The sequence below is a fragment of the Myiozetetes cayanensis genome, unplaced genomic scaffold (genome assembly GCF_022539395.1).
Source record: "Myiozetetes cayanensis isolate MyiCay16 unplaced genomic scaffold, myiCay2020 scf7, whole genome shotgun sequence".
NCBI classification, from domain to species: domain Eukaryota; kingdom Metazoa; phylum Chordata; class Aves; order Passeriformes; family Tyrannidae; genus Myiozetetes; species Myiozetetes cayanensis.
In genome coordinates, this window is record NW_026087964.1 from 2,669,597 (window position 1) to 2,695,667 (window position 26,071).

The 26,071-nt window shown below is 42.2% G+C and overlaps 2 protein-coding genes across 7 annotated transcripts in view; one reads left to right on the forward strand and one right to left on the reverse strand.

The window, feature by feature from the left end:
- PTCD3 (pentatricopeptide repeat domain 3) overlaps positions 1–26,071 on the reverse strand; it is an 822,782-nt gene that overhangs the window by 73,790 nt on the left and 722,921 nt on the right. The gene's annotated exons all lie outside the window — the stretch shown is intronic.
- Positions 835–24,520, forward strand: ST3GAL5 (ST3 beta-galactoside alpha-2,3-sialyltransferase 5). 6 transcript variants are annotated; one of them, XM_050338097.1, is made up of 7 exons: positions 835–929; positions 12,857–12,978; positions 13,989–14,103; positions 16,247–16,590; positions 17,977–18,163; positions 20,772–20,930; positions 22,100–24,520. In XM_050338097.1, exons 2-7 carry the CDS (start codon positions 12,941–12,943, stop codon positions 22,361–22,363), a joined length of 1,107 nt encoding a protein of 368 aa, XP_050194054.1. In that variant the 5' UTR covers positions 835–929; positions 12,857–12,940; the 3' UTR covers positions 22,364–24,520. The 6 variants fall into 6 exon arrangements, with proteins under 6 accessions (XP_050194054.1, XP_050194051.1, XP_050194052.1 ...); XM_050338094.1 differs by having other exon boundaries at positions 841–929; positions 12,857–12,968; XM_050338095.1 differs by lacking the exon at positions 835–929 and adding an exon at positions 3,171–3,520 and having other exon boundaries at positions 12,857–12,968.

A 26,071-nucleotide genomic window follows, 5' to 3' on the forward strand; every position in this document is an offset into this window, starting at 1 on the left:
TACCAGCTCCTGATGTCTGGAATGGCTGATTGTTTTGCATCAGTCATCTGGGTGAGGGAGCAGTCTGTAGATACCACGGCAATAAACCAAGATACTTGAGAAAAGTAATAAAAATTTCCTAGGCAGCACAGTCTGCAATGACTTAACCCGTGCTCTTGCTTCATCAGCTCTCCCCCAGACCGGGCGCCCAGGCACCCTCGCTCTGCTCCAGCGGTTTTCCAGCTCTTTATTCCGTGGTTTAACCTGTGACTTCTATGTCCACGGTCAGGTGGGTTTACAAGGTCGCTTCCCCTCTTTTTCAAGACGAGCAGCTGCTTATACAAGTCGTATCACTAAGCGTTTTTTTTTACACGCGCTGTGGCGAGCCTGGTCAGGAAATCGCTAGTTCCCTAAAACAGCTGCGGAGGGGCCTGAAAGCCCTCACGCACCTAAGCTAGTGGGGGTATCCGGCACAATAAAAACAGCTAAAAAGCGGTGATTTCGTGCGTTTGTGTCTGTGTGCGGGAGGGGGACCCGCTTCGTTCCTCCACAGGGGGCGCCTGAGGGCAGCGAGGGCACGACGAGGGGGGCGGCGGGGCGCGGGTCCCTCGGCCGTGCGCGTGTGGGAAAACAAACAAACAAACAACACCCAGAGAAACAAACAAACAAACCAACCAACCAACCCGCGACTTACTCAGGGATAAGAAAGGCACGCGAAAAGCGTTCCTTTGGCACTACCCCCGGCACGGAGGGGGCTGCGGTGGATGGGGGGGGGCGGGTTCAGCCCCCCCCTTTCCCCCTCAGCGCGGGCGGCTCGGCTCCCATTGGCCGCGCGCCGCCACGTGCCGCGCCGCCCCCCCCATCCCCGCCCCCGCCAGCGCTCCGGCCCCGCTACCTGCGGCGGGGCCGCCCCGCGCCCATGAGGAGACACCGGCACGGGCACGGAGCAGGTACCGGGGGCTGCCAGGCTGGGGGCACCGGGCCACGGGGAGAGAAGCGACGGGAAAGGACTGTAGGGGGAGGCCCGGCTCGGAGCGGGGCCTGCGGGTGCGGGGCTGGAGTCCGCAGTATGTGCCCACCCCAGCGCCAGAGCTGCCTCCAGGGGAGAGGCACCGGCGCGGCCGCGCTGGGGGAGGTTGGGGCTGAGAGCGCTGGGGGCGGATGGGCCGTGGGAGCCGCGTTTGCCTTCGGGGAGGGAGAGGATGTAGCCGCGGCTGTCTTCGGTTGTGCCTCTGGAATGGGATTTACAGGCTCTCTCCGCCTGTCTGCGGGATGCGATAGGCTTTTTGTGGGTGATTTTGTCTCTTCGTGCTCGGAGTGATGTGAATGCGAAACAGATACGGCTTCTGCTGTTGCTGCCAAAACCTTTTTATTTTCTTAATCGCTGCTCACGAAAAAGACTTTTGTTTGGCTTCCTTCCTTCTTTTTTTTTTTAAATTAATTTTTATGCGTGTGTGCTGAGCTTTGCTTATTTATTTATTTATTTTTATTTATTTTTTATTTCATTCGGTAAGATCAAAATATGAGGCCGATGGAGGCGGGATGTTTATTTTGCAGCTCTCTTTAGTTATGGAAATGAATAGGAAACGAATCATAAAATTACTGGATGTAAACAGCTCTCCCTGTGGATAATGGCTGGCTTTGTCTCCTTCTGGGGAAAAAGGGTAGATTAAGGTGCATGTTTCTTGTTTTTGTACGGAAAACTTGTAGAGAATGTTCTTTACGTCTCTGAAGCGGATAGATGTTTTTAAAGGCAGCTTACGATGGTGCTGTCCAGACGCAGTTCAGAAGGGGTGTTTTTCCTGCAGACTGTTATTCCATCTGCTGCAGCGAGGTTACTATCTCCCTTCTAGATCGCACAGCAGGAAATCTTGAGCTGTCTCCCGAGCCCTCTGCTAGCCAGGCTGAGGGAATGGTCTTTTAAAGGTCAAAATGCAGCTGGAGAGTTAGTGCATGAAAGCATTTTGGTGCATTCTTCTGCTTCCTCTGGGCTGATGAGAAATGAGCTCATCCCACCTCGGGTTTCCTGGAACTTCGTCGCGTTCGGCACCCTCCTTTCCGTGGAGTTTCATTAAATTGGCCGAGTGATTGGCAGACAGGCAGGCAGGGCCAGGATGTAGGAAGACAAAGTGTGGTAGCAGAAACTTCCTTTTACCGAGGAGAACAGGCTAAAAATGTTCAATTTTGTTTGCTTTGTGTACATGAGTTTAGGTGATGGATGTCAGATGTGCCAAGGCTGCTGTGGAGTTGGAGTACTTGGAGGGCAGGTTGTTTTGTTTAGATAAGAGAGCCTGGGAAACTTAAGTAGCTCTTGAGTTTTGGTGAAGGCTGATGTACTGAATAAGCCCCAGACGGTGCTTCAAACTTGTCATGGCATAATTTTCAGACCACAGGTGAGTCTGAATGAAACCTGCTGAAATACAACAGATAAAAGCATCTTCAACAGGTGCATCCAGAGCTTCAAGACCACACAACTCTACTTAGGACATGAGTCTTCCCTGTTACGGGCAGGTCTCTTTCATAAGGTTATTGGTAATTTAATATGGACTTCCTTAAAACTTGTGTAGTCTGTTATTTTCCATTACTCCTATGGGAAGGCTATTCCTTTGCTACTCGGGAATCTTGAGCTCCTAGTCCCTCTTTATTTATATCTGCTTTTTCCTGTGTGCTAACGTGGTGCTTTTGTTTGAATTGTTTGCTTTTAGCTTTGTTTACATGTTTGGTGTATCTAAGGAAAAAACTCTCAACCTGTTTTTGCAAAGCTGGACAAGCCAAGCTCTGTGTTCTCCCTGGGAGAAGCTTTTCCTTCACCCATCCCATCAGCACTCTGTGCTACCTGTTAGGTCCTGAAATCTTGGATTCAGAAGTTAAGCATTAGAATTGGTTCCAGCAATGTTCTTTGCTGTATTATAATTTCCTTTCTAGCCCTTTCTTCACAGGAGGCTTTTGACATCTCCTCTCTTGCTTCTGTAGGCTCAAGTGTGATTTTACCATGATCTCTTGGAGTGTTGGTAGATGATACCCTGGTGAAAATGCTGCTGTACTGTTAACATTGTTCCATAATTACCAGTTGTTCAGTGTTATTCTGCTGCATAATTCAAATGTAATACGAAACATCTTGGCTGTGTTGAAATAGTCATGTTTCCTTAGCCCAGTAAAGATTAATGCCATGCCCTGTCTTTTCCAACCATTTCTTTTAGGAAAGATTTACTTCTCAAACTTCCCGTGTAAGGGGAAAGACCTAATTTGTTTTGGCTTCCTTGCAGGGCTCAGAAATATCTTCTGCTTGTGCACCTTGAGCTTGCCCAGCTGGTGGTGGGTGATGTGCTGATACTCTGGGCCCTTTTCCTCCCCTCCTGGCTGGTGTGGCTCTTCCCCAAAGCGCTGGAGTGCTGCAGTGCTTCCTCAGGTGTGGGGCTGTGGGGAGGAGGATGTGAAAGGAGCACAACAGCAATGCTTTAACTCCCCTGTTTCTTCCTGCTTGGCTGGGACACTTGACTTCCTGTGGCTTACTGGGGAATCGGAAAAATTCCAAGTCCAGGTACTGGTTTCATCTGCCACAAAGCATCAGCAGCCCTCTGAGGTGTTGAAGCACATCTTGTTGATATTTCTGGTGTTTATTTATTATGTGTTTTTGCTGTTCCTCACTTCAGGGCACTTGAAAGAGGTTTCACAGAAAAGTCTGGAAAGCTTGATAGAGAAGAGGGTGCCAAGCTAGAAGTGAAATTAAGAGAGTATCCCTGTTTTGAGCATTGAACTGGCGTTTAGAACCTCATTAAGGGTTCTTTCCTTATAACATTATTTTAGCAGGCACTATTAATGTCCAAAAAGCTTCCTGTGAATGCTGCTGAAAGGAAGTGATGGTGTTTCACTCTATCTCTAATTAAGCTGATAATTGGTCTGGATTTGAGCTGAAACCATTTTTTTGTATGTATTCTATCTGGATGACCCAAGGCCAAGAGCAAGTTGTAGCCTAGTTATGTGTTTCCTTCCTGAAGGAAAAGACTGGGCAAATAGACACAATTACATAAGGTTGTTAATTATTTCATGAGTTGGTGGCTGATATTGGGAAGAGGGTGTAGGAATGAGCCATTAAATAATTAGAACAAAACACAAGTAGGGTGTCTTAAGGCAAGGGAAAAAAAATTATGATGCCTCCTGGGGCATTGTTGTTGCTTGCTGGTATTCATGACTGCAGGCAAAATAATTTTCACCTGTCATCCTGTCGATGCCTTTGAGAGTGTCTGTCAACTACTCTGACATTATCATTTGCTCCTCATTCACTTTTTGCCAGTTGTGTCTACACACATAAAGTGCAGCAATAAATTCATATTTTCTGAGGAGCAAGATCTTGACCAAATGAACTGCAGATTGTACAGATGACAGAGGTTTTTACTTTTTATTGTCTGATGAAAGGGCCTTTCCATTCAAAGTTCATTTTCTAAGACACACTGATTACATTAGTGCATAATGTCCTGCTGTAGGTGCTTATAACCATATTATAGGCTAAACAGTTCTTGGCCATCAAGGATGTGTTCATCAATTAACCAAAACAACTGACTGTTCATTAGAGCAGGTATCTTGTCAAATGCTTTTTTCATTCAATAGTAGTAGGCACTGAGCAAATAATATTCAAGAAAAGTTTATAAACTATCTAAATACATTAAAATAACAACTGTAGGGTTTATATAGTTGCAGATGAATAAATAATTGACAGAAGTGTCTAATTTTTAACTTTAGCTCCACTTTTTTTCTTTGGCGAGAAGTTGTCAGTCCCTAATCTGCAACAGCTCCCTGGCTTCTGTCTCTTTTATGTCTTGGAAGTGGTAGGATGGTGATCAGAAGATTATTTGAAGATAAATATCCAACAATGAATACATTGCTATAGCTTATAACACAAGAGTCTCTCATGCTTTAGCATGTTCCTGATAAGTCTCCCTCAAATCATTAATATCACTGGAATTTTTCCTCATGCTTGTGGTTTTGAAGGTTTTTTTTTGTCATGTACCATTGAACAAAAGTCCTGTAAGAAGATATTTCAGTGTTCCTTTTGTTATAGAAAGCGATTTCTCAATCGGAAACAGTTCCTTTGGGATAACTTGTCTGTTCCTCTTCTCTCCCTACTTTTCCTGAGTATTTTGTTGCTATGGGCAAATGGGTCCATCCAGATAAAAGGCTTTTTACTTTCCTTGTATAGATTTTTTTGAATCCAATTTCAACATCTGGACAGGTTGTTAGCTTTCCTGATCTGTTAAAGCTGTGTTTAAATTTTGGCTTTAAAATTTGGATTAATTTCTGCACGAGTCATTGGAAAGTTAACCTTGTGAAGTTCACTCAAGGTCCTGGACCTGGTCAGGGTAAAAAAGCAGAAATACAGGCTGAGCAGATTGAGAGCAGCCCTGAGGAAAAGGATTTGGGAGGTGCTGGTGGATGAGAAGCTTGACATGAGCTGGCCTTGTGCTCTGACAGCCCAGAAACCAACCCTGTTCTGGGCTGTGTCAAAGGCAGCGTGGCCAGCAGGTCGAGGGAGGGGATTTTGTCCCTCTGCTCCACTCTGGTGAGACCCCACCTGGAGTGCTGCATCCACCTCTGGGGTCCCCAGCACAGGAAGGATGAGGATCTGCTGGAGTGATGAGCCCAGACGAGGTCACAGAGATGTTCAGAGAGCTGGAGAACCTCAGAGAGGCTGAGAGAGCTGGGATTCTTCAGCCTGGAGAAGGGAAGGCTCTGGGGAGAACTTAAACACCTTCCAGTACCAAAAGGGGCTACAAGAAGAGCTGGAGAGGGACTTTTCACAAGGTTCTGTTGCGACAGGACAAGCGGGAATGGCTTTGAACTGACAGAGGGCAGGTTTAGATTAGATCTTAGGAAGAAATTCTTTTCTATGAGGGTAGTAAAGCACTGGCACAGGTTGCCCAAATAAGCTGTGGATGCCTCATTCCTGGAAGCGTTCAAGGTCAGGTTGGGTGGGGCTCTGAGTAACCTGTTCAAGTGGAAGGCGTCACTGCCCGTGGCAGGGGGTTGGGACTGGATGATCTTTAAGCTCCCTTCCAACCCAAAACATTCTGTGATTCTCTGAAAGTGAGGCAGTCTTTCACTGTGTTGCAGTTTCTGAAATGCCTCTTGCTAGAGGATGATCGTATGGTTTTTTTCAGATTGATTGGGGTTTTTAATAACAAATTCACTAATGTTTCCAGTTTTTCTTTGTGTTTAAGAAATACTCTGTGTTTTGGATGGATAAAAATAACTGCAGTTGTAAGGCAACAGTTTGACTGTACAACACTTGTGACTGCAGAGTCCTTTGGGTATAAATGGGGTGCACAACTAACTCTCCTAAGCTTCAGCTCTTTTATTCTTTATATTACCATTTCTCCCCCCCCCCAATATTATTAGGATGAAGCTTGATCTGCTGTTGATTTTAAAAATTAAAATTGTTTATCATGTTTTATGTAAACAGAGGTTATTGCAAAATTTATTTCATTGTGGCTTATTGTTTCCAGTGAAAGGATGATGAAGTTTGAAAGCATGGGAAGGGTTTGAAGGTATCATGCTTTGATAAGGAGATTTGGGAGGGAGAGTCATGGAGGAGGAACACCCTGAGGGACTTGTGAGCCACCTTTGCCAGAGCCAGTAGACAGAAAGCAGGACACATCTGACTCCAGCTCCTGCACTGCTTGTCACTTCACCAAAGGAGCAGTGACAGGCTCCATGTAGCTCTGGCAAAAATAAGGGAAATTGAGGCAAGGAGGGGAGAAGGAGGAGTGTTTGGCTTAAGGTTAGCTTGTGAAAGGAAACCCTCGTGTTAGGTTGTTTTCTTTTGCTCAATATTGGAGTTGATGATCAGGAGTTGTATTCATTGACAAAAAAATTACATTACTTTGAAATTCCCAGAATCAAACAGGTTTGCCCATTAAAGAGAGTTGAACAGATTTTGGGATGGATGTGGGAACGGGGAGAGTTTTATACTGATTTCTGAATTGGTTTTGAAATTACTGTCTTAAGAACAGAGAATGAAGAAGTTAAAGTTTTTGCATTCTTAGGTATCTTCATCCAAGATGCTCTGCTGTTCCTCTGGTTTTGAAGCATAAACCACCAAAGCTACAACCTAATTAGCCACTACTATTTTTTTTTATATCTCAGCCCTTATATTTTGATCTCTGTGAGTTTCAGTACTGCAGAAGCAAACAAAATTAATCCTAACTGTAAATTTTACCAAACTATTTGCCATGTTTTTACACAACTAAATAACTTTCTATTTAAAATATTGTATCGATTTTGAAAGGCTTAATGAAAATTAATATCTCACCTGTTTGGTCAATAATGAGAAGGGACTGAGATGTGTTATTTTTCGTGGGCCCAACTCTTGCAGGTAATCACAGGCACTGTATTGTAGTTGTCAGTTAGGTTTTTGTCATCTGTTTTCTCCAAATGTGTCCTGGGAAACAATCTCAAATTAGGTTTAAGTCTTCTTTCTTATTTTTTTTTTTTTATCCTAACTTCTTCCTTACATAAAGTTTTGCCCTATAACTGGGATGGTTTTTTGGTTGTTGTTACTTTTAAAAGCCACAGAACAAGAAGTTCGTGCAGAGTTCATTGCTGAATAATGTCCCATCTTTGATGAAGAGTACCTTGCTCAGGTTAATTCTGTGTGAAAACACCTTCTCTGCATTTCAGCTTTGCCTTTCTTTTTTGAAACAAACGTTGCTCAAAACCAGGTAGCTTTTCATCTTATCATTTACTGGTTTTTGGAGGTATATTTCTTAGGTAGCTTCTGCGTATCTGATTTAGAGGAGAAGGCATGAAATGAGCAGGTGGATTTCAGGTATTTTTGCGTTAGTTTTGCCTTCTGTTTCAATGCCTGCTCGAGCCCCATGGTTTGTGAGTAGTAATTCCTTTATACGAGCGTGACTTCCAGGTTTCATTTGCTGTGGGCTTTTCACTGCAGCCTCTTGATCTCCTTACCTGAACCTCACAGGCTGCCTTGCACAGCAAGACCTTGGTATCGACTGACTTGCAAAGCTGGGTGTTTCTGCTGCCTGTGGGGGTAATGTGGAAAGGGGGAGTTAATTTGTGTTTTCAACTCTTAGGAGCTTCAGGTGTCACCTAAGATCGTGTTGTGCTGGACGCTGTACAACTCTAGAACAGATGGTGTCTCTTGCCCACAAAGCCCAAAGTTGCCCCACATAAAAAGCCATCCCAAAAGGCTTAAAATAATTGCTTCTGAAATACTCCAAGTGTGGAAATTTTGTCTACTTAAGACTAACAATGAGACAGAAGTAAATGATAGTGAAAAGAATAACACCATGAAAAACTTTGGAGTATATCCTACTGATGGACAATTTATCCTTCGAAGCAGCTTTGCACAGAGAATTTAGGTTCAGCAGATGAAAAGCAAATTTAAATCCCCTGAGTCCTCACTAATTACACCACAATGAGTAGCTATGGAAACGGCAGTGCAAAATGTGATTGGAACACAGCACTACTGAGCCGTCTTTTTGTATGCAGATTGAGACATTTGCATTTATGGCTCTCAAAACAATTGTAGCAGGGCCCCTTTCTGGAGGAGTGTAGTGGTGTTTGTATGCAACAGATCTTTGGTGCTCTTGGTATCTTAACTGCCCTGGTTCTCTCTGCAAGCTCACAGATTTATTTATTTATTTATTTAAACTCAGGAAGACTGTGAGAAAGGTGCACTCTAAGGTGCTTGTTATTGCTGCCTTGCTCTTATGAGCACTCTTACACCATTCCAGCCGGTTGACTTTAGTAAGAATGCAGGATCCGACCCTGAGTAATTTAAAAAAAAAAAAAGGTGCGTTGGATAAATGTATTTTGACTTAATATATGTGTGTATCTGTCTCTGTATATCGATCTGTTTGAGAAAGGAATCATCTGTAGTGAACAGAACTGTCAAAAGAATGTTACTATGGAAATGAAAACTGAAATTATATCAGTTATATAAACAATATAAAAAAAATTTGTGCATTCTAAGAGTTGGACTTGGAAAGGATGTGCTGAGGTGATTAATTAAATTGTTTCCTTGAGGTTTTTCCACATCCAGGATGAGTGAAGCAACTCTTTGGGTACAACTGAAATTTATTTTACTCCGAGGCAGGGAAGACTTTCTGATAGCACTAGCTTATTCTAGTCTGGCATTCCTATTTAATTCCCTTCTATCTTCATCACTTTCCACGTCTTCAGTTCCTTCTTCATATTTCAGATCTCTTGCAGCGTTCCCTTGGTTTTAAAGGCTTCATGAAAAGTGCATCTGTTGTAGGATCTCTAGGTACAGTCCTGTAGTAGGACATTCTCACCTGTGGAAATAATTCAAAGTGTGGTGTTTGCAGGGCACTCTGTTGATTTGTACAGCAGAGGAGGTTGGCTGTGCCCTTCCTTGCTGCAGGATGATTCCAGGAGTGTGTTGGTGCAGTTAGGCAGTGAGGAAGTTTTACCTGCATGCATTGAACAGCCTTTCACATGCAAGTCTTTCTGTCAAGTTACAGGAGAACCTGGGTCCTCGAATAGGAAAGACTAATGTGCAAAAAAGTATAAACCTGCTTTGAACAATGTTAAGGCAGTGAGGCTTTAATTTTGCCCTTAGAATTTAAGCTGTAAAATGTTAATGGATTTGATTCAAAGTGCTGGAAAATATGTTCTTAACCTGGAGTGTGTTCCCTCAGAAATGTTGCTGGTACCGTGGCCAGACCTCACAATGTCACGTTGCTGGTAGCAGGATCCTGTGGTCCCTGGTCTGACTGATCCTTTTGTGCAGAATCCGCTCTGATGTAGGTTCCTATGGACTGTGATCAAGTTACCTTCTTGTGTTTACCCGAGAGTTATTACCTGCATTGTTCTCTAGTGAAGAACAGTGAAGGTTCACTTCTAGGTGAAGCTTGTTTCCTGCTTTTTCATTTTTAAAAAAAGTAGGGTTCCATTTTATACCTCTCCCCAGCTGTGTTTGTGGAGATGTGTGGAACTGACAGATGTAATTGCTGCCTTGTTTTGTGCTGTCACTGCCGTCAGCCATCCGTGTCGGTGGGAGATCCCCTTCCCTTTCCCGAGCAGTGCTGGGTGCCGCTTGTTTGTGCTGGTCTGAGACAGCCTCCTATGAGGTGATCTGATGGAGTGTACTCTCTGTAGTATGTGGAGTGATCCTGGAGCTTCAGTGTGATCTGCAGGCCCTGGTCACGCTCTCCTCCACAGCTCTGCAGAGTCCTCTGATCACCTCCTGTTTGGTGTGATCGTGGTTACAGGCTCTGTGAGCTGGGGCTGCTCCCTGAGCATGCTGGCAACGTGATCCCTGTGGACATCTCAAGGTGTGTTGGTGTGAAAGTACTGGGTCCTGTAGTATGAAGGTACTGATGAGGGCTGCTGAGTAGACTTGTCTGTGTAGTGTGGCAGGAAGAACATGGGTCATTCATGGAATAAAAGGTGATTGTTCAAGTCCTGCTGGATTGGCACTGAACATCTCAAGGTAGAACAGTTCCACTTGGTGATGCATAACTAACATTAGGTTGTGGTCCTTGTAACAAATTTTGTTGATGCCTTTACCCCTATGGACTTGACTGATTTGCTGCAAATCTTAGTTGAGAGCAAACTGGGCTTGTGATGTGGGTGACTGTGGCGGTGTCAACACCCCATTTTGCTCCTCAGTGCTGGTTTTATTCAGTGATGTAGATGCAGCCAATGAAGATGAGGTGCTGTTCTGAGAAAAGGAGAAGCTTTCAAGGCTTGGTAGCTTCCCTGTACCCTGCTGACTTGTGTCTTTGACAGGTTGTGTGGGAGACAAGAGCTGTATTTGATTTCCAGCTGAACTGCTAGGATTGTGGGGGCCTGTGGGATGTCACCCCTTAGGCTGCAGTTTACCCTGTTCCGAGACAAGCATAATGCTACTGACTTCAGTTTGTACAGTGCTTTCAGATCTGCTAAAAGGGGCTGTTTAAGGCATTGCAGCTTTGTGACAGAGGCCTGCAAATGGGTGTGAGAGCTCAGAGGGCCTGTGCAATTAGTGAATACAGCTAGGTGAGTAATTTGAAGTTCTTAGCAATGCTGTAATAGCCTGTGTTTGAGGTAAAGGGTAAGTTTTGAGGTTTCATGTTGTCAAAAACCATTAGGCTCTTTTTGTCTTGCTCTCTTTTGTGGGTTACTATCACTTGCATGTCACCCTGAAAGCATCGCTTGATGTCTGCTCTTCAGAAGACTTCAGATGCTGTTATTGATCTTTATCTCTGCTTGTCCCACCCTGTCTCACGGTGGTTTGCCGTTATTTGACCTTCTACTGTGCATGCCAAATTTATTACTGAGAAATGATGCATGACTGTGCAAAGAGACTCAGTTCTGAATTAGATACCCTTGAAATTTCAGTGACCTGGATTTGAGATCTGGAGGGGATACTTCTGTCTCCTCAGCTTCTTCATCCTAGTGTTTAAGAACATCAGTTGTTTGTCCAAACAAAGTGTTTGTAGAGGCTGTTTCAAGTGGGTCATATCACCATAGAAAATAAAAAGAGGTGGAAAGGAGAATGTGGAAGATCATCCCTGAGATTAGCTCAGTTGGTTATGGTGCTGATAACAGCAAGGTTGTGGGTTTGATCCCCCCATAGGCCATTGACTTAAGAGTTGGACTCAGTGATCCTTGTGGGTCCCTTCCAACTCAGAATATTCTGTGAACTGTGATCTGTAGATGAAAGCCTTCCCTTAGCCTTGCTTTCTTTTTTTTTTTAAATAGTTCTTGTGACAGAGCTCTTGGCAGGAGAACTGAAGAGGAGAACACCTTTTTGCAGCAGAGAGGGACAGGCACTGAGATCAAAGGGAATGAGCAGGGCTGAAATCCTCCACTCTGGAGGAGCAGGTTGCGCCCTTCCACAGTTGGCTGATCAAAGGGAGTGCTGCCAAGGGTGGGTGGGAAAACCCTTACCCATATCCCTTCTCCTTTCAGGGGAAAACCAGCAGACTCATAGGGGCAGGCTTAGCACAGTGTTTCCTTGTTTGCTCATATCTTTGGTTGATGACAGCAGCCCGTGAGAAGTTGATGTGCCAGCCTGCATTTTCCTTTCCAAAATCAGAATTGGAGTGTGCTGATAGAAATTCGTGGGAGCTTACACAGCGTAAGCAGCGAGGTTGCTCCTTGCCAGCTCATGATCAGTGAGGTGATCTGTGAGGGAGCACCGTGCACTGCTTGATGTTTGTTTGTTAAAGGGGAGCTGCTGCTGTGCACAGAAACTGCCCCAGTACTGGCAGCCTTCTGCTCCTGCCGTGTGCCAGGCAAAATTTTCTCCACACCCTCCTCAGTACTTGCTGTTGAAGGTGCTGGCTGTGCTGTTGGGGCTGTTGAAGTGGTCAGTGGTCGATTCAGGGCAGCGATGATGAGGTGGGTTTACTGAACCTTGGGGAAATCGGGGAGTTGATTTGAAGCCTGGGCTCCAGTTTTGAGGATGGCTTGTACAGGTTCTGCATGATGTGAGAATCCTTGAAGCCTGCAGGGTAGGGTAGTGCAGGGATTTGATTTTAATTCAGGGATCCTAAATACCCTGAGCGTATTGTATGGGGTTATTTTTTTTCCCCCTGTCTGAGAGTTTGTTTGAGCAGGTCAGACAGAAGTCTTAGTCAGTAACTGATGTAATTGTAATTATTAAACTTCAGGCTTATGATGAAGAATGCAAAGACCAATACCTGGCAGCATTTTTAGAATAGCGTTCTGGTGGTGCAGCTGAAATGAGTGTGTTCTTGATCATGAGGAGGTCAGGAACAATTCAGTATTCCTCACACCATAACTAAGAATCACAGTCTTTTTGGGAGACAAATTTGTCAGTCTGTGGATGTCCTATGAACTTTTTTCAGTTCAGCAAAACTTATGATAACTTTTTTTCCTTTTTTTACAGCAATGCTGAGTGACAATAACTCTTTGAAGCTGAAAAGTGATCGTTCACCTCCTGTGCAATGGTGTGAGGTGGCTGCACGTGAAGATGAGAAGACCAAGCTGGTTTTTAAAAGGTACTTGCAAGTAAGTGTCACTGTCACAGGAACATAGGGGTCAGTTGTTCTTCCTGTAGCCTGGACAGTTACAAAAAGGATGCAGAAATCAAGGCATGAGGTTGCCACAGGCACTGGATGGAGCTTTCCCTGGGGCACTGAAAACACTTTGAAGAGCCTAGGCTCACTCACTGCAGTACCTGTTTTTCTGAGCCAAAGTGAAATTCTAGTGTTTTGTTCTCGGGTATTTCCAGTTCTTTTTTTGTATTCAGAAAAGTTCCAGTGTCAAGGCTTTGAAGGTCAGCAGATGCTTTGTGGGCATTTTGGGGAGGTGTTTCCTTGTAGTTACTTTGTTTATGAAGACTTCTGAAATGCTGCATCAAAAATCTTACTCCATTGTTTATAACTCGACATCAAATTGTACTTAATGTGTGCCCATGTACATCCAGAACCATATTTAACATCACAAAATTTTATTCAATTTTAAAGTTTGTTGTTTGGTGTTGTTTTTTCCTGTATGTTTTGGGGGTGTCAATAACCAAGTTAGGCTTCTCAATATAAACCTGAGCACCTAAATTCTGCACTGTGGCCTGCCAGTGAGTTGAAAGTTTTGTTTCAGTGGTCGCCATTGGCTTAAAATCATGCAATTTGAAGTTCCATTCTTCTTTTCAGCTTGCATGAAAATATATAATCCAGGATAGAGTCGCCCTTTACAGACGAAAACAAAAGTCACTCGTGGTTTTTTTTTTGTGAGGAGAGCTGTTTGACTCATCAGAGCATTTCAAGTATATAATGCAGGCAACATGTTCCTTAACAAAACATCTACATATGTTCCTACTTTCCTGCAGATAGCTCTGAAGAGTTGTGAAAGATTTGGAGTGAACAAAGCAGTAGGGTTTTTTTTGTTTGGTTCAAATGCAAGTATTCACCTGTCTTAAATTTGCTTAAAGATATTGATTTAATAGTTGATTGAACACTGGGAAAAGAAAAGATTATTTTTTGTTCCTCTCTCCTATCTCTCACCTTCCTGTTTGTTTTTAGAGTTCTTGTACTCTTTGTGGTTGGAGGGTGCTTCCTTTATATCCTCAAATTACATTTTGGCCCTGAAGAATGTGACAGAACAAAAATGCCGTATGTGGACCTCGGTCGTGTAAGGGTTGGTATTTTTTGGCTTGTTTTTTTTCCACTTGGAATAAAAAAAAAGTTATTAATTGACAATGTATGAGTTACAGGGCTCTACAACAAAGGACTAGAATGCTGACATTATCCTGTGAGGGAAAATATACTATGCTTCATTTCATGCCACAGAACTTCTGGGTTTTGTTCTTGTGGAATGATAACATAAATGCAAAGAGAAAGTGGATTTTTAAGGGTAAAACGATGTAACTGTGAGTTTAACATTTGAAATGGACGTGTCATCCTGCTGTTAAGTCAGTGCAGACGACACTGGTGATCAGAAAATTGATGCAAATGAAAAGTAATGTATTAAAAAAACTCCACACAACAGCAACCCAAGCTCAACACATTAAACCAAATAGTTCTGGTTTTTTGTTTTACCTAAGACATCTACCTGATCTGCTTTGACTTGTAGTTGGTCAGATGTTTTTGGAATCACAGGGCAAATGTGCGGGAGGGTGCACTATTATTTAATTTACTCATTTAAGGTAGCAGCACGTACTTTATCTACAGTTTTGCATGTACCTTTTAAGCCAGTGTAACAGCCACCACTAAAGCCTTTGCTACTTAATCTGTTTTCACTTCATAACAGAACTTGCCTGGCTTAGAGCTGTTACATTTCTGGCTTTGAATATCTCAATGCTAAGACACAACTTACAGCAGAAGCTACTGCGTGTGAATCTTCCCCCACCTTGCATCATCTTCAGTGCATGTATTTTCCCTTCTGAGCCTCTTTGCCTCCCCTTTTCTTCTCATTTGACTTATTTATTTTTTCAGTAACATATTCTTGATTCTGAAGAGCAAACACCTTAAGCCAAGCAAACTTGAAGACTGCATGGGCTGTGCTTGTTGCTGTCTCATGATTCATTTTGTTTGTCTTAGGTGCAGGATGAAGAAAGACAATTGCTCTGGTCTGGTTAGGTAATAGCTAATTACAAACTGTTTGGGGCAATTGTCATGTGATTGGCATTAAGTTTTACTGAAATGTGTCAGCCTTAAAAATGAGGCTCTTCCAAAGATACACTGAGTCCTGCCAACAAAGTACAGCAACAAAAAGTTGCTCAGTTGTGCTTTGCCCTGTGTGGTGTTTATGCCTGAACTTGCAGAAAAGTTCTGGGTGGTAGAGACAGTTCTGTAGATTAAACTTGGTTGAAAATAAAAAAAATTAAAAAAAAAAAGGAAAAAAGAGCAGCACAACTTCCCCTCTTGTGCACCCAGATAAACACTTCCTGTTCCTTAACAGTTTGCTCATGCTTCTTTAAATTACAGTGGAGGAAAACCCAGCAGAGGTTATTGGGGAAGATAACATGAAAACAAGATTTTGTTTAATGGATAAAAGCAACACTTTTTTTGTTTCTCTTCTTCCTCGCATCAGATGCTGGCTTGCCATTACAGATTTTTTAAAATATGTTGAGTAGTGTTTTGTTTTTATTATGAAATGTGTCCATGTCTAGTTTCATCTGACAGTTTAATCTTCTTATGCAATACGAAACTGTAGGCTTTTATTTTGATGGCTGGTCTTTGAGAGAAGACCCAAATCACCCCCACCTTGCATTCATTCCTTTTAAAGTCCCATCTTAGTTGTTTGCAATAGCATTTTAGCAATACTTAGGAAAGAAGTGTTGCTTCATTCTGATTACTAAGCAAGTCCAGCCTGCTGTTTCACAGCACTTTTACCCAGTGGATGTGTCTCTGGTAGAATCCTACCACAGGCAGAACTCAGGTCATGCAGTTGAGCAGCGGAGTAGAATTCCACCTGCTGCTGAATTAAGACAGGTAGATGTATGTCTAGTCTTTTTTTTAATTGTTGCTGTAAGTAATAGCACAAATGCTCTCAAACAGCTCATTTTCACTTAGCAGTTCTACTAGCCTAATTTATCCTTTAGGAACCTCAGATCTAGGCTTAAGTGATTGTGTGCAGAGGCATTCCTTTGCAGCTTTCCCCCCTGCACTTTAAGTCTCTGCGTTTGAGTAAATGCTTTAAGCTGTGTTGTACTTCCACATTTAAACTTCTTTTAATGAACCCCTGTGTTTGCTAAGCTGCTGGTGGGTCACACACTGAGAGGGTTTGGACATTCCTGCAGCTGGCTGTCCTGGCTGAAGCCGTGTGTGTTTTGTTCTAGAGAGCACAGCAGTACGCCAGCGCCGCATTGCAGGAGCAGTGCCGACCTTCTCACGCCAAGAAAGAGATGAGCAGGTTATTTGCGGAGAAATACAGCGTGGACGTATCTCCCTTTGTAAGGAAAAATGTAAATGAAGATGAAGCTTTATTTAAATATGAGCCTCCATTTGGATTTCACAAGTTTGTTGATAAGCTTAAAAATCTTCTCGAACTCTTACCTGAGCATGATTTACCAGAAGATTTGAAGTCAAAGCACTGTAAGCGTTGTGTTGTTGTTGGCAGTGGTGGAATTCTTCATGGATCAGAGCTGGGTCACTTACTGAATCAGTTTGATATTGTTATAAGGTACATATTTTCCATTTAAGGATTCCAGCTACTTCAACATTACTGTATGAGTCAACTATTTTTTTTCATTTTAAGAGAAGCCAACATTTATGCAACTTGTAGGACTTTCTGAAAGTGCTTTTGATAAACTTACTTGTGACTTGATGGAATTTGAAGTCTTAGGAGCAAAATAAATTGTCATGTTCAGAAGATGGGAATTCAGTGTAATTATTTGTGGACTTCAGATACAAAAAACCGCCCATGGGCAGAAATGAGATAGAAACCAGCGAAATCAGAGACAAGTAGACAATTATGATTTTATCCATTCATATGTTTAGGCTTTCAGAGGACTCACCTCTGATTTTTTTTTTTTCCTCTTGTCTAGTTGGGATCCTTATTTGAATGGGTTTTTTATAACATCTATTTCAAACACATTAAAATTAATTGGTGTTTCAGTATATGGTTTGTTTATGCACTTTATAGCACACTTATCTTCCCTGATCTTTGCAAGGTCAGCACAAGCTTTCTGTGATTGCCCGTATTTTTAATATCTGGATTATCTGCTCTGTATTTGTGCCTCCTAAATGTTGCTCTTTGAACTCTCCTTCTTGTTTTTAATCATGTAAGGTCACAAATAAATTTGATACCAGCAGTTTCCAAACTTGTTTTGTAAACTACAGCTTGCTCTTCCTATAAAGGGAAGATTTCATTGAGTCGGTAGCTCTTATACAAAGGTAAACAAACCTGTTAGCATGAGCAGGGGCAGAGAACTTGTGTTAGCTGTGCTCTGAGATCAGGGCTGTCAGGGTGAAGGTGGTGATACAGAAAAGTTTGCAGGACTTACGCTGTTCTGCAGAACTGATGGAGTGTGATGATGCTGCTCTTGTCAGCAGGGTGCCAGCATTTAAATATTCGCTGAGCTGGAATGATACAAACCCATAGGATGCATTACATTGCATTGTAGGGATAATTTGAATGCTTTTCTGTGTGGAATACTCACGTGAGTTTGTGTGTACATGTGTGTATATATATATATCTGAAAAGGATAACACAGGCAACTTTCTGTGTGTTTTCTTCCCCTTCCTCTTTTAAGCCTCGTGAGTTGACACAAGTCAATAGACAGGAACTTCTGCAGTTCTGTTTTAAGTTACTTTTCTGTTCAATCTTTTCAAAGTTTTGCACTTGTGCCATTTAATGTAGAAAAAGACTTGGCTTCCTCCCAAAGATAAGGGCAGGATGAGTGTGCGAGACGAGGAACACGGAGGTTCTGACAAAACACTGTACTGTGTTTTGTTAAAAATCTGTGGGCTAAATAACAAGTTTTTGCTTAGTGTCTGATGTTTTAATGAGATTATAACCTGTGTTTATTAAATATAATTTATCACCACGGTGTTTTTTTCCCACTAGGTTAAATGATGCACCAGTTCAAGGATACACAGATCATGTTGGTAACAAAACAACTATCAGGATGACTTACCCAGAAGGAGCCCCCCTCTCTGAACAGGAGTATCCTCCTTCAAGCTTGTTTGTGGCTGTTTTGTTTAAAAGTGTTGATTTCAATTGGCTTCAAGCAATGGTGAAAAATGAAACCTTGGTATGTAATGTGTCAGTTTTGTGTACCTGTATTTTTGTTTGTTTTCTCTTCCAGTGCTTAAGGAGCTGATTCATATGTTAGTTCCTGTATTATTGTGCTGAGGGCCTTTTACATAACTTTGGGGGGTTTTTCTAGCTGTCTCCTAGTTACAGTTGGGCCAGGATTCACATTGCAGCCTCATGCTGACAGCAACACTTCTTTTTTTTCTGCAGATATTGGTGGTTGGCACGAAGCTATCGACAGACTATTTACTAAAGTGGAATTCATTTCACATTAGGTTCAAGTGACTTATTTAAGGCTGTAGAGCCCAAAATAAAAATGAGATTTCTGAATGCCAACCCATTTTTTTAACTAAAGCCTGTACTGCTACAACAGGTATACATGCAGTTAACACGTGATTGAACATCGACTCTAGTTCTAAAATGATGAGGTTGCTTATTTCTCGAACTGAATATTTAAAGAAGTGCAGAGATTCCTAAGGAACTGATAGAAAGGGTTTCATGTTTCCAGATTAACTTCGAATTGGTGGCTTCCACCTCTTTCAATTTGCAGGCAGATAATTTCTGCAAGTTGAAAACTGGTAGCTAGGTTTCTCTGACCACAGAATGAAAAACAAATGCTCTAAATTATTGAGAGAGATTTAGGAGGAAGCCTGCCAAGTTTTTTAACTGTTTGGTCTATGCTAGTTTGGGTACTCCAAATTCCCTTCTTAATTCTGTGATTTTTACAATATGGGATCATATGGAAGGTCTGTTTAATGTTGACCATGGCTGTCTACTACTACTCCTTTAGTCCAGGGACTGTGTGTGAGGATATTGCCTTGTTTTCAATAATCTGAGCATGTTTTGCAGAGAGGAGATTTTCCTGAATCCACGAATTTGTGCAAATTGAAGAACGACTTCTTCCTGATTTTTTTTTTTTTTTTAATGATTTAATTTTTTTTCTGGGGGCAAGGCACTCTTGGTCTGTGACCTTCCCTGCAGCAGTGTGGTAATTTTGATGACCAGCAGCTTTGTAACTTGAGTTGGATTCCTAACTATCTTGTTTTACAAGCTGTCTGGCTGTTTCATGTTTTAAGGTTTGGTCTTGAAGAATGACTAGTACAAGGCTGGCTTTCTGTATTAAAATTTTTTTGGGGGGATTGAAATAATGACTGCTTTGGGGCATCTGCAGCATCCTCGGTTAGTGAGTTACATGATGGAGCGTGTGCTTTTAGAAAAGAGTACCTGTACTTGTTTTGTGTGGCTTAGGAGCAGATCAGCTCATTCCCACATTCTTCCTTGCTTAGCTGTTTTTGCTGATGAGCCAGCAGTTGATCTGGGAATGGGCATATGGGACAGAGTCCACTGAAGATCCACAATGATGCTTAAGGGACTGGAGCATCTGTACTGTGACTTACAGAGCTGGGACTGCTTAGCCTAGAGAAGAGAAGGCTCATAACATCTTGTTAAAGTACATAAATACCTGAGGGGAAGGTGTGAGGAGGATGGAGCCAGGCCCTTTTCACTGCTGTCCAGTGATAGGACAAGAGGCAACGGGCACAAACTGGAACACTGGAAGGTTCCTCTGAACACCAGGAAACACTTTTAATTTTTAACTTTTTTTTAACCTTAATGAAGGTGACTGAGCACTGGCACTGGTTGTCCAGGGAGTTTGTGGAATATCTGTGGATATCTGTGGATGTCTTCCTCTAATGTCATCCAGATGCAGTCCTGAGCATCTGGCTTAGGGTGTCTGCTTGAGCCAGGGGGTTGGACCACTTGATTTCCAACTTCAGTGGCTCTGATTTTGTGAACAGCAAATATACTTCTTTCAAATATTCATCTTTCAATTGGCTCAGCTTTCTGTGCAGGCACTGGTACTGCAGTAAACTGGTTCAGATTACGGGTGGAAAGATGGGAACCATTACAACCTGTATTTGATCAGCTTAAGCTTCTGTTACTTAAAGCCTGTTTAAAAAAAATATAGGTCAGTGTTGCAGCTATATCAGTTTTGTCATTTGCCTAATGTTGCCCATTTTATGGAGCTGTAAAATGAGTGTGCTGTAGTATTCTGTCTTCCATTAGTGGGCATCTAATTGACTGCAGTGGCATGAGATCACAATCTGGCTTTCTGAGTCCTATGTAAATCCTCTTCTAGTTACATTTATCACTAGGTGGATGCTGTCAAACAGCAGCTCTTCACTTCAAAGGCTGAGCACAATTGTTTTAAATCCAGTGCTTTCTTCAGAATGCCTGGTTAATCTTTGTGGAAAACTGCAGTTCCCTTCCTCATTTCTTTAAATGCTGCTGGGCTGCTCAGTTATGCTGGGGAGGGCCTGAAAAACCTGGGGGTGCCAGTGGATATGTTGACTGATTAACTCAAAGTGCAGCCAAATATTCAGAATTAACAACTTTTCCTTCTCCTGTCCTCCCTGCAGTTCCAAATACTTTGAAGTTTTTCCTCCTTTGGGTCAGTCACTTGAGCTGTACACTGGTATTCCTGAACCACCTTAGTCATAAACTGTTTCCTGAATTTTTCAGAGTCACTGGTGAATTCTGTAACTTGTGTTTGTTCCTGAATCTGCCTCAGAGTTTCCCTTTGAACTGTATTTTTTTATTTCCTTTAGCCTCTGTGGGTGCGACTCTTCTTTTGGAGGGAGGTTGCTGAGAAAATTCCTTTTACATCAAAGCAGTTCCGGATTCTAAATCCTGTCATTATCAAAGAGACAGCTTTGGACATTTTACAGTTCCCTGAGCCTCGATCAAAGTTCTGGGGTTGGGATAAGGTAAGAGGTTTCCTTTCACCAGGAGGAGACATTAAAATGCAAGGTGAATAAAACAGTGCAGTTTCAGAGCTGGTCTCAACTAATAGGGAAATTATGTGCTCTCAAAAGACTCATGTATTTTCTCTTGCAAAATCAAAGTAAGATTTCAGCTCACCTTTTCAGATGAGGTATTATGCCTGTGCCTGCTGACATGAAATGACATTCAGATGCTGTGAGACATAAATTCACTCCAGTGGAGTGTGTTCACTCACACGTATTTGTGACTGGCGTGAGATGCTCAAAAGCACACGTCTGATACATGCTAAATGTGTTAGGAACAGCCCCGTTAAGCCGAACCAGCCATCAGCTGTGGACAGATGTGTCTGCAGCTGCAGGGAAAGCAGAGAGAGTCTGAAACCCAGGCCAGTTTAAAGCAACCTTGCAGCTGTTGGAAATGCAGTGTGTGCCAGAGTACTCAGTAGCGACTGATGGGCATATTCTCCCTCCGTGGGCTTTGCTCCCACAGTAGTACAGAGTGATGGATTGCCTGGCTTAACTATACACTGCACTTTGGTTATTTTAATTACATGTTGGAGGAGTTGGTTGTCACTAGTTCCCTTGAACTATGTGAGAAGACATTTAATGTTAACGTTACACGAATCTTTGAAGGTCTTCTTACATTTATTTATCAGAATAACATAACTTACCAAGCTGTGTGTCTTAGTTGTATCGTAGTATATTTGCCTTCTTCGCGGGTCGTTCAGTGGAAAGTATTCTGAAGAATACTGTTTGTTAAGAGAGCCTGTTGTTGCTCAAGACTGAAATAAGAAATGTCAAGTTTAACTGCATGTCAGGAGTTGTTTGAGTGTTTGGAGCGAGAGTTCACTTGCAGTTCAACTACACAGTAAGAGGGCACCTTGTCTTCACAGAAAAAAAATTTGGTGTTGGCAGCCAAAAGCCTCATTAAAGGCAAATACTCAGGTTGTATTGGTATTTTGCCGTGGAGTATTCAGCTTTACTTGATCATTGAATTGATTTTTAGTTTTAGTTTTAACTGATTAATTGATTTCAGTTTTAAATGAGCAGAGGGAATAGACAAAGACATTAAATTGTCTAAAGTGTTTTATAAAAACTGGCAAAGGACTGCATGTTCAAATTGAGCAAACTTCACTTCCTCTCCCCTTTTTCAGAACGTACCTACAATCGGGGTCACGGCGGTTGTTCTGGCCACACATCTGTGTGATGAAGTGAGCATAGCAGGGTTTGGATACGACCTGGACCAGCCCAGCACGCCCTTGCACTATTACAACAACCTCTGCATGGCTGCCATGAACGGACAAACCATGCACAACGTGACAAGCGAAACAAAACTCCTGCAAAAACTGATCAAAGAAAAAGTCGTCAAAGACCTCACTGGGGGGATACATTGTGAGTTCTGCAGCAAAGACAGCTAGTGACTGATGTGCAGCATGGACAGGATTCATTAAGTCTCCAGAGGTTCAGCTGGATCAACCCTTTTGCAATCTTTATTCCTTTAAAGTGTTTATAAAATGGACGTGGAATCCCTGCTGCCTTTTTTAATGTCACGTTCAGTTTGTTGGACTTGTAAATTAATTTCATCAGATTTTACTTTGCACATTTTTGTGAATAGCTATGTAAATATGACGTGGAGTTGAAAGAGATGTGTTTAAAGTATTTAAAATGTTTTAGGTTGTCTGAATAAAAGCAGATTTTTTGTTTTCAGATGTATATGGAATGCACATGACTGGCCTGAATTGTCTAACAGCATACAGGTGTTGTTTTCCACTGAACTCCTGTCTTTGTTGTTCCAGTTCTTGGTGTCTGACTCCTTTTCGTGCATACCATGAAAAGAAAGGTGTGTGCCTCTCAAGTCTTTCATTACTTGAAGTTGAGCATTGTGTTCCCCCCTCAAATATTTATATTCTTTTGGTTTTATGCTGTTACATTTTTTGGTGCAAAGGAGAAATGCAGGAGTGGAGTTGAAGGAAAAGGAATTGTTGTGGCAACAACTGAGTAGTGAGTACCTTGGCGTTCGTGATTGATGTTAAAATCATTGGTGTATTAATGTATTGGGTTAGAATCCTACCCCAATTAAAGAAGTGGCATTAATACAAAATCTGCCCCCCTTTTTTTTTTCTTTTTGAGTGACTTGAGGATTGCTGGTTCTATAAAACACCAGTTTGTAGGAATTATTTTGCAATAATAGAATCATCACCTTAATAGTTTGCAATGCTGATAACCCTTATGAACTCTAGTGCTGGCTGTTTGTTTGAAGGGGGAGGTAGAGTTGTTGGTCTTCTACGAACTTTTAAGTCAGCAGTTGGGTGATTGTGTATTAGTTAACAAGAAAATCACTTTGAGAAAGCAGTATAATCTAGTAACAAGCTAGATATCTGCTGAAAACAGCATATTTAAAAAGGAAAGAGAAGAAAGCTACAGATATATGTTCTTGTGAATGGAAATCAGTCTTCTGCAAAGACACTGGGCTGTGCAGATCTGTAAGCAAGTTTTGGTGTTCATTTTTATTTTGTAACTAGTAGAGTGTTAGATATGAGTGTTTGCACTGACTCGTGTTGTTGCTTAATCTACAGTATGTGAAAGAGGCTTTCTTTGGAAGTGAAAGCTGTTTAGCAAATGGATCAAAGGTTGGCCTAGAAACTTTGTTCATAGTCATGGACTCTTCACATGGTGAACGTTCCCAGTAGTTCTGAAGTTTTGGAATGCAAGATTAGGGAGGTTGTGTTTTGTTATTTTTGTTCCATGAAGAGAAGATCTAATGAACAATGATGTTAGAAGGCAGGAGCCACAACTGATTCTCACTGTTACTTGAAAAGGCAATAAAATGACATCAGATCATAAAGCATAACTCTGGAGAAAATTGTGGACCTCATCTTTCATAAATCCCAGGTACCTACGTGTCCTTGAAAACCAGCTGTGGGTGGTGAGCACATTTGAAAATCAGAATTTTTTGTTACTGGCGCTGTCTGTGTTCAGAGCAATCATATTAATCCAGCCTCCTCCTCCGTGAAAGACATTAATTTTTACACTAGCAATAAATTTCTAGTCTGTGTTTTCCCTGGAAGTATAATATATTGTTTAATTTAAAAGTATTTCTCGTGTGAAGAGTTTTATACAAATATCCTTTTAGTTAATATATTAAAATGCAAATCAAAATTAAAATTATTTTCTCCTGGTGTTTAAACTGGAAGCAAAATACCCTAATTTTATTTAGCATTAGTGAAAATCTGGAAGATTATCAGAACATGTGCATTGGGGGGATGTCCTGAACACACCTAAAGTATGTGTTCCTGAGCGCTTGGTCCCTCACCAGCTTGCTTTATTTGGCAACTTAAAAATAACCAGGTTGATTAATGTAAATGCCAGTAGCTTTCTGGAGATGCTGTATTTACTGTCAGTTTCTCAGGTAATGCTGATGTAGGATTAGATTGTTTTCCTGCGAGTGTTATGGCTTGTGATAAAACCTTGTTCTCCATGGTTGTGTGTGCTGCTTTGAATGTGCCTGCGTGGGCTCGACCCTCCGTGAAGGTGGCAGCAGAAAGAAATAAACTGATGAAACCACTTTCTATTTATGTATTTGTCGCTCAGTTTGCCATTTATTCTCTCTCCTTTATTAAGGACTTTACATGTCTCACTGGTGCTATTGAAAGTCTTGATGCAATGCCAGGCACTCATGGGGAGGTGGTAGCTGGTAACTCTAAGTTTCATTTTTAGTGCCTGTCAGTGGAATTATCTGTCTGGTGCCTGGAAGAGAGAATCCATCCCAACACTGATCATGTTGTAGGCTTCCAGGATTTTGATGTTAATGTGGATGAGAGTATTTCAGACTGGCTTGTAACAGTGGCCTTAAATTCAAGGGTGTGTCTCCCTCAGTGGTGGAAGCAGACTGCAGCTTCTGGTCTGTGCTTCAGCCTTGCTGGAGGTGAGGCAAGAACCAAAGCTCTGTGTGTCTCTGGTGCTGTGTCACAGCTCTTATGCTTTGCAAAGAGTCTGCATCATCCCTTGTAGATAAGCCTTAATGGTGTTTGGTTAAAAAGTCAGCAAGGAGATAGGGAGCTGTGATAAAGCCATTGTGTTCCACAGGGAATTCTTCTTTGTAACTCTCCACTAAGGAGCTATCACAGTCATGGATGTGCCTCACCTGTTCTGATGCTGAATTTTTTCATGGCTTTTGTGCAGGAAGTTGCACGAGGAGACATAAAGAGCTGCTTGACTGTGGAGTGGGGAAGTGCCAGAAAGGGTGGCTGCAGTCTGGGACCAATTGGCATCTGAACCGGGTGTTGAGCTTGTAGGGTCTGTTGAGATAAGGATCTGAAGAGCAGTTCAGCCTCTCCAGCGGGTGGATGTGTGCTGATAGCTCCAGCAGGAAATGGGAAGGCAGCAGAGGAGGCAGCTGTGTAGTGTGAGTGTGACCTCTTTGCCTGTGCCAGGGGCACATGAAAGGAGAGCTCATGCACCTCTGTTAAGGACAGATCAGATGCAGTGCTCTAACACCATTCCTCCTGCGTGCCAGCAGCAAGGTTTTATACAAATACTTTATCTTACCAGCACCTGGATCTTGTCCTCTGAAGTTTCTGTTGCCTGGAAAGGCTCTTTTCTTTCCTAATATCAAACATACTTGAGGTGTTGGTATTCCACATAGCTCTTTTATTATTTAATAAACAAATCTGGGATTATACATGCTGACAGACTAACCTTTGTCATCTAAAATGAAGGCTCTTTGTTTTTTTGAAAAGAACAACCTTGCTTGTGTTTTAAAAACAACCCAATGGCAAAATCCTGCCTGTTAGGGTTGAGATAAATCCCAGCTCCAGGAAAACTGAAGAATATGATGATATTTAAAAACGCTCTTGAAGAGTTAGGCAGTGTTGAAGAAACCACTGCCTGAAATGACATATGACCAGATTAAAATATGGATTAAAGGAAGAAGGTGTGTGAAGATGTACAGCTGAGCCCTGCTGCGAAATACAACCCTTTGGTTCTGCAGCCTCCTTGTCTTGCCACAAGGGCCTCTCTGGCCATTTTATTCTCCCTAGAACAACCCTGTGAGCAGGCACTGAAGCACCCACCCATGTGCCCACGGTTGGTGTGAATTACAAAGGGGTATCAAGTGTTAAATTTCC